This window comes from Cebus imitator, unplaced genomic scaffold, assembly GCF_001604975.1.
Source record: "Cebus imitator isolate Cc_AM_T3 unplaced genomic scaffold, Cebus_imitator-1.0 Scaffold499, whole genome shotgun sequence".
NCBI lineage: Eukaryota > Metazoa > Chordata > Mammalia > Primates > Cebidae > Cebus > Cebus imitator.
Window position 1 is genome coordinate 477,249 of NW_016107814.1, and position 8,497 is coordinate 485,745.

The following is an 8,497-nucleotide window of genomic DNA, read 5'->3' on the forward strand; positions in this document are numbered from 1 at the left end:
AACAAGATTTCCGTCAGTTTTAGAAGGGATGCCTCATTCTAAGTCCTTCAAATGTACAATGGAACAAACCAAGATTTCAACTATTTAGGGTGGGTATTATAAAATAGCCTGTGATTCTCCATCTAATTTTTCACAATTATCCTCTCACAATTCAACAAAGTGTGAATGCAAGTTATTACTAACAGTATCTCAGTAAAAGTCATCCAGGGGCAAATATTTTGGTTCCCAGCTTGCTCCATTCCACTGAATTCAGGGGCAAAGTCATTGAAGATAAAAGATTTTTAGTCTTCTGCCTTTTTTATTTCCAACTTACTGAAGTAAAGAATTGAGTGATCAAAAGATAACTGCTTATATTAAAATAACACTGGAACACAACTGTGATTAAAATCTTGAGTGAGAAAAACACTAGAAGACCCATTAAAACCTATTCCTCACTTTTTCTTCGTGCTGGCGTCATGGTTGTCTTTACTGTCTTCATTGCTCTCCCCATTATGTTGTGGCTGATGACCATCTTGAGCGTCAGATCCTCCATTTAGAGTTTTTGACCCTTGGGAAGGAATCCAATAGAAAAACGGTGTTAACGCTTACAAAATAATAATTGGATGTCTTTCATCCGAAATTACATTGTAATACAGCGCTCTCTTGAATGTTAGAATTGGGTTTTCATGCTTTGTCAAAAAAAAAAAAAAAAAGGTGAGAAAGGGGATCACCACCAGAATCTTTGGGTAGCTAAGGTATCATAAAAAGCAGGATAACTTTCTATGGGTACAGGAAGTGGATTATTAATCTGATTTTTCTGGTTGTTACTATTACCAAGAAGACTACAGGGTGTTAACAATTCTTAGCATATTGATTTATTCTACTACTTCGAAAAAGCAATGTGAATCAAACTTTAAAAGATATTAGTGTTTAAGAACAAAATGTGTTAAAGGAGTATTTCCTAATTGATATTTTTATTCATAATAAAGGGGGCTTTCCTGTAAGTCGTATTAATAATTTTTTAAGGGGACACATTATTCCCTAATAAAGCAACAGAAAGACAAAAAAAACATCCAACTGCTTTTGAAATGTCAGCTTCTACCTTAAGCAGCTGACATGAAGATATTTAGTAATGACACTGGAGGAGCTGATAATGGTACTATGATTCTGTTTTAAGAGTCTTTCATACTTACATTCTGAAATGTTTATGAGTGAAATGATGTCTGGAATTTGTTATAAAATAACTTTCAAGAGAGGCACAGAGAAAGCTATGGGCTACAAAAGCACAATGATCATATACTAGTAACTGCCAAAGCTGAGTGACAGGGACGTAGGAAGTTATTTCTATTTGTGTACGTTACAAATTTTTCCTAATACACATGAAAATAACTGGATTCAATTATACTAATTTAGCAAAAGAGCGGAAGCTAAGGTTGAGTGCTCTACATAAATGCTACACATCTAAGTGCTTTATAAGACTTTCATTTAATAGATAAGGTACAGAACTGTTTTGGATTTGGGAATATTTGCATATATGTGAGTTTATCTTGGGGTTGGGACCCAGCCCTAAACATGAAATTCACTCATGTTGCACCTATATACATAGCCTAAAGGTAGTTTCACACAATTTTAATAATTTTATGTATGAAAGTCTGTGTACATTGAGAACCATTAGAAAGCAAAGATGTGCCGGGCGAGGTGGCTCAAGCCTGTAATCCCAGCACTGTGGGAGGCCGAGGCGGGTGGATCACGAGGTCAAGAGATCGAGACCATCCTGGTCAACATGGTGAAACCCCGTCTCTACTAAAATANCAGGAGGCTGAGGCAGGAGAATTGCCTGAACCCAGGAGGCGGAGGTTGCGGTGAGCCGAGATCGCGCCATTGCACTCCAGTCTGGGTAACAAGAGGGAAACTCCGTAAAAAAAAAAAAAAAAAAAAAAAAAGAAAGCAAAGATGTATCTTCGCTACCCATGTGGACAATCTTGGTCACTTGGCACTATCATTGTTGACTGAATTTATATGCTACCAATAAGCAATAATTTTCTTAAACTTATTCACACATAAGTACTTAATAGTAAAAATTATGATATGGCATTAATACAGTAAAGAGATAGTCTGTTCAGGGTAACTCAGCAGCATAGCAGCATCGCTAGAATACCTGTATCAGCTGTTAACAAGTAATGGCAGGTTTAGTCTCCACCTATGATGCTGCGTTTTAATTTAAAAGGCTACTATACGCTATTTTATTTTTTAGGTGAGAAGAAAACATCAGAAGCAGCTGAGCAACTAGGAAGTGGGTCCTCTAGGGATGAGGAGGCATTGTGATGGATGGCTTTTTAAAAATGTTTCTCCAGAGTCATCTGCCTCATGATCAATGGTTTTTGGCTCAGATGTCTCTTTTTGATATCAACTGACATGATTTTTTTGTTTTGAATGCACATTGCTTTAGTCCTTCTTAATAAGCCCATCACATTTTCACCATTTTGCCTATATATGCTTTTTCTGTGGTATTAACGAGACTATGCATCAAAGCAATTTATAAAAGCAGTCCTGGCAAATGGTTCAGAAACTGGTACAAAATTGTCAGCTTTTTATCACATACCTGTTTGTTCCTTTTCTAGCTTTTTGTTTGGCCCTTTCTTCCCTTGGTCTTTGGTTTTATTCGCTTCCTCATGCTGTCTTTGTTCAGCAAGAGATTTATTCAGCACTTGTGTGATCACGGAATCTCCTTCACCAACCAAAAACATGTTCTTAAACTTGTTATACAACATTGTAGACTTTTCCATGATAACCTGACTAACTTTGAATCGCCGTATCTGAGAAAACAATATATATTCATCACTGTTTTCCTAATTGATTTTTTACTTAAACAATTTTTAAATGAAGTAATGACAAAATTCAAAGAATCTACATGACTTGAAATCACTTACTTTTTTCAGTGTAGTAATCATCTCTGTGTGTTTCTGAGCTTGTTGCATTGTGACCTGAAGTGAAGCAAGTTCATCCAAGGCCTCAATGCATCTGTTCACATCCTTCATGACAAAACAGTAATTTCATAGCTGTTAATTATAACATTTATAATGTTTCTAAAGATCACTTTAAAAAAAAAAAAAGGTAGTGCAAAATAACCAGTAATTATCCCTTTTAAGTCTACATATAAGATCATGTGAGAAAAATAAAGGATGCAGCTATAAATGCAGTTCTGTAGTTGTAAATGAAGTTAAACACTTACAAGATTATCAATTTTGAGTGAATTTTTAATCTCAGCATGTATCCTTTGAAGTCGAGAATCCATTGATGTTTCTACAAATTAAAATATGTGAAAAACAGTAAACAGTTTTTCTAAAATCAGTATTTCTGTATACAGGCTAAGTATAATGAATCAGTGTACTTAAAAAAGTTCTTAGTAATCTCACAGATACACACAATAGCTTAACTAAGAATAAGTCGTTATTGCCATTTTGTGTCTGGGTGAGAAAAACAACATGCAGTGTAGATGCAAAAAACCACCACCTGGCTGTGTTTTTTTCCTAAAATGAATAGTCCACATCCAATAATTCCTCTGCTTTCCATTCCCTAAACACCTGCTTTTCCCAAGAGATTTGTCTGAAATGAGAAAGCATCCAGCTTTCAGCAAGTGCACTGAAATTTGACACCATCAAATAATTAATGAGTATTAAACATAAAGACAACATAAGCAAGTCTATCTGATTATGCTTATATTACAATGCAATTTCTAAAGCCCGTTAGGGACCTGCAAAAGTATTTGTCGGATATAAGAGTATAAAATGATTCCAAAACTAATACACGAAAAGTTATGTCTATATAACTTCCTTTCCATGTGTAATTTTATACATTTTAGAAAGTGAAATAACTAACCTCGCTTCTTCTCCACTTTCTTAACTTCTGGCTTCTTTCCTTCATCTTTATTCTGCCTATCAAATGTTAACACAAATATTTCAAAACATTGGAACTTTGTGACTGATTACTGAATGCCCACAATCCCTATGTAAAAGCTAAAAATGTTTTCCTTAAAATAAATCAATAGCCTAGACTGCGAAGGAACTGACTGTAGTTCTTAGAACTGTGCAATTCCATAATATAAATGCAAACAAAATTCAAATCAACATGCTAAATTAAATCATATCTAGCTTTTCAGTGACATCATAATAGTGTGTTGGCAAATGACCAATTTCAGGGTCACTGGACAAATAGTCCACAATGGGAAGAGAATACCTATAAATATTTAACGACTTCTACATCAATTATTTTTAAAAGCAGCATGTTAAAATAAACCAATTTAATTGTTGCCCACGTCTCCAAAGAATAGATAATTGAGGAGTTTTGTAGTTAGCTTCAAAGTTAAATAGACTTAAGATACCATACTTTTAAAAATTTTGGCCAATATATCAAATGATGTCCAGTAACATTCACTAACATTTCACAAATTAAAAGGTACCATTTTATTGTCAATCACAAAAATAACCACTTAAAATTGAAATCTTAATTTCTAGTACCTTGGCTTAAGAGTTCAGGCCATATTATGAACCAATTCAAATAGACAAGAACAAAAAATATCTAAAAATCAGGTTTTTTTTTTTAAAAAAAAACTTTATTTTAAAATTTTGGTTACAGTTTCATTTTCTTAACAAGTCTACTACTGTTTAATCTCTCAGGATTAAAAAAACAATTAAGATTCTAAAGAATTAAACAACAAAGGAATGTCAAGGGAAGGGCCCCATTCTCAGGGGTAAAACTGCTATTCCAGTTTAATGCCTAGCTTCAAAACAAAATGAATTTTTATATTTTCTAAATGAATAATGTACAACCACCATCTTCATCTGAGCTTGTTATTACTTTCAAACACAAAGCTTCATTTTAAGCTTGGTTAAAAAAAAAAAAAAAAACAGGAATGATGGTCGACCTTAGTATGTAGTGTGTACCTTACAGGAAATTTGTTAACAATCATAACACAGTAATGCCATTAATAATGAAGTCCTCAATTTAGAATCTGGAACATTCTTCCATCAAGGGGGGGAGGGGAAAATTCAGTCCAATGAGTCTGTCTCAAGATCTTCATCTCTTGTTTGCTCCACTTGTATTCTCTTTTCAGTAACTGGATTAATGCTTTGAGCCCAAAATGAGATATATTTTTTATTACTGTAGATTACATGTTGTTTGGCTGGGAATACAATACAATAAACTTTATTTTGCATAATGCATTTCATACAAGCTGCATCTGAAATGCTTTACAGAGCAAAACTGTCCAAGTACAAAGTTTTGTAATAACAGGAGAAGGAAAGAAAACACAAATATTAGAATTTGAGAAAGTTACATTGGAGGACATTCAAAAGAACTGAAATACATAAAGATAACTTTGAGATGCTAAAGAGGAGTTGGGCTACATATACTAAGTAACAACTAATTTTATCTATTAATTTTGGGAGCACAATCAAGTCAAAAGCAACAAACAGTCCAACAACTTTTCAGTGAAAAGATAGAAAATGATGTGACGAAGAATAACTTAAATATTTACAGAAGTGCTTAAAGTCTAACAGATTGGAGGGAGTAATATTTCTGCGCTTTAGATAAATTATTTAAATTACTCCCTCAAGCAGCTAAAAATACTTGTATATCCTCCAAACTAAGAAAGCAGAATAAAATGCTGTACTTGTGAAGACAGACTTTGGCTTACGGATGTATTATGTAGAGAAAAAAGTACAAAATTACTCAAGAATAGTTTCACTGCTCATCATTAACTTTGTCTTAGTGACCTAGAGCATGTTTTAAAAATCACCTCACTAAACAACAAAACAAAGTTTAGTCAGAATGTAAGACACTTCACAAGGAAAGAAAAGCATGTCAGAGAAAGAACTCAGAAGTGACAAGAGTAGGAAAGCAAATGTAATAAAGATGCAAGGTCTGTTCATCACTGCTATTACTTTTCCTTCTAGTAATAAAATTATATAATGAGGGGAAAGAAATTCCCCATGGCAAGTACTGTCTCTAAGTATCAAAATTTAAGAGAAAACAGCTTTGAATTTGATTTATATTGCACATATATAATAATATACACCCTGTCAGCCTTTAGATATACTTTTACCGGCTTCCTGGGTTTCCAAATGTGCTTTTGTTACTTTTGCTGGTCTTTAGGGTGAGGCTTGCTTGGTGGTATAATGAATAAAGGGTATATCCTGCATTCTTTCTCCACCAGCATATTCTCACCACTCTTCCTATGCGTATATTATACAAGTAAATGGCAGAGTATGTGTATACTTCCTGCAAAGACACTATCAATTAAATCCTATCTGCACTTTCAGTTTAAATTTAAAAATAATTCAGAGTGACTGCCTCAGTCAATTTCATCCTCTCAGAAAAGAATGAAGCCTGAAATAAGATCATCATCATATACTGAAGATTTTTCTAACACATGGGAAAAGTCACTTCTTCAAAAGGCTTCATAAAGTCTGGAAAATGAAAGTCTATTGTTTAAAAATTCCATGCTAGCCTTTAAAAAGAACCCAAAATTAGGAAAAAAAATACTTACTGCTCAGTTTCCATTTGTTCCTCTTGCTTGCGTTTTCGATCTGCTGCTTCTTTCTCATGTTGGCCTTTCAGCATATTCCTTCTGTGAGCAGCCTGAAAGTTCCTCCCACCTTTTCTCTTCTGTTTTGAGAATTAGGATGGTTCAGTTAACTAAAAAGTCAGTGATTAGTGCTTACAGAATTACAATCTTGGGAGAAAAGCAGCAGCTATTTTTTTTTAAGGGATATAAACTCAAAATTGGCAACCTAAAAAAAGCCTCTGAATTACACCTATCTCTGCAAATTTAATTAATGACCGTGAAATAATCATCTTGTTTTCTGCCCTGCTATAGAAGTGATGTCCTTTGGATAAAATGAAGTATGTCAGTCTGTTTGCCTCGCTACATAGTGATTTTACTTGAGTAGTGTGACAAGCACACTACACGACGTATCCAATTTAAAATTTTTGGTTTCTAAAAGATTAAGAAATTAGCCAAAAATAGGATAAAAGTCAACAAAAGATTTACATGACCTGGATCTGTAAATCTCTAAGGCTATACACAAAATTTTTATTTTTCTACACAAAAGGATACACAGTTTTAAAAAGATTTCCAACAACTATAGCATCCAAATAATGTTACATACCACTGATAAAATGTACAACAGGCCTGAAGAGTGTTAAGAATTTCTTTGGGGTGAGTAACAAAAGTCTCTATATAAATCCACCTCTTTTAACATTTGTCTTCACTGGACACAGCCTAACCTTTTCTAGACAAGTGGAGTTATTGGAAAGGTACTGTTTATTTAATTTCCAGATTGTAATTGTAAAATATTAAGATAAATTTAGAGGACAATAAAGGGATGTTTCAAATATGCTTTATAACATAGCTAATTCAAGTCCATTCAAAAAGGTAAACAAATTCAGTTAACTGTCACTGATATTTATAGACCTCCCTCAAAATATTAAAGCTTTTAAACTAGGTAAAGATTAGGAAATACATCAATGGTCTGGTACAGTGGCTTATGCCGATAATAATCCCAGCACTTTGGGAGGCTGAGGTTGCAGGATCACCTGAGATCAGGAGTTCAACACCAGCCTGGCCAAGATGGCAAAATCTCATCTCCACTAAAAATACAAAAATTAGCTGGTCATGGTGGCACATGCCTGTATTTCCAGCTACTCAGGTGGGTGAGGCTGGAGAACTGCTTGAACCCAGGAGGCACAGGTTGCAATAAGCCAAGATTGTGCCACTGTACTCTAGCCTGGGCAATGCAGCAAGACTCCATCTCAAAAAAGAGAAAAGAAAAATATATATATGTAAACTAAGAATAGAACAGCCATTTTATATATGTAAACTTTATACCTTTTCACCTTCTTGATCATCTCCTTCTTCTTCAGAATCGGAGGTTGATGTAACCCCTGTTTTAGCTAAATTTTTCCTTTTTGATTCAACTTCTTTCTTCCCCTCTTTTTTGTCTGGCTCTTTTCTTGGTTTATCTTCTTCCTTCTGGCCCTCTTCTTCCTTCTTAAGCTGCTTTTTAGGTTGTTTTTCCTCTTGCCCCTTTTTCTTACTTTTGTCCTCTTCAGTAATGCTATTTCAGAGAGCATAACAATGTGTATTTGTCATTCAACTATATTCTCCCAGTCAAGTGAATTGTATTTTAGATATCAGTAAGCTATAATTAATTTTTTATTTAAAAGCAAATCTAAAACAAATAGAGTGTCTTCACTATCCAATCATAAAAGAAATTCTGTCACAGAACATCCTTTTGGTATAAATTAGAAAATAAGGGCCGGGCGCGGTGGCTCACGCCTGTAATCCCAGCACTTTGGGAGGCCGAGGCGGGTGGATCACAAGGTCAAGAGATCGAGACCATCCTGGTCAACAATGATGAAACCCCGTCTCTACTAAAAATACAAAAAATCAGCTGGGCATGGTGGCACGTGCCTGTAATCCCAGCTACTCAGGAGGCTGAGGCAGGAGAATTGCCTG

The 8,497-nt window shown here is 34.5% G+C and overlaps 2 protein-coding genes across 7 annotated transcripts in view; one reads left to right on the forward strand and one right to left on the reverse strand.

The window, feature by feature from the left end:
- Positions 1–2,578, forward strand: part of SNAPC3 (small nuclear RNA activating complex polypeptide 3) — a 48,143-nt gene extending 45,565 nt beyond the window's left edge. For both annotated transcript variants that reach the window (XM_037733209.1, XM_017513684.2), the window contains one exon: positions 2,234–2,578. The gene's annotated coding sequence lies outside the window, so the exon portion shown is untranslated. The remainder of the gene's footprint in view (positions 1–2,233) is intronic.
- PSIP1 (PC4 and SFRS1 interacting protein 1) overlaps positions 1–8,497 on the reverse strand; it is a 48,554-nt gene that overhangs the window by 2,355 nt on the left and 37,702 nt on the right. The window contains exons 9-15 of one of the 5 annotated variants that reach the window (XM_017513678.2): positions 7,868–8,096; positions 6,527–6,645; positions 3,859–3,914; positions 3,212–3,282; positions 2,910–3,011; positions 2,582–2,795; positions 436–547 (exon numbers count right to left, since the gene is read on the reverse strand). In XM_017513678.2, coding sequence (XP_017369167.1) covers positions 436–547; positions 2,582–2,795; positions 2,910–3,011; positions 3,212–3,282; positions 3,859–3,914; positions 6,527–6,645; positions 7,868–8,096 — 903 coding nt within the window. The other 4 variants (XM_017513679.2, XM_017513680.2, XM_017513682.2 and 1 more) reach the window with 4 other exon arrangements.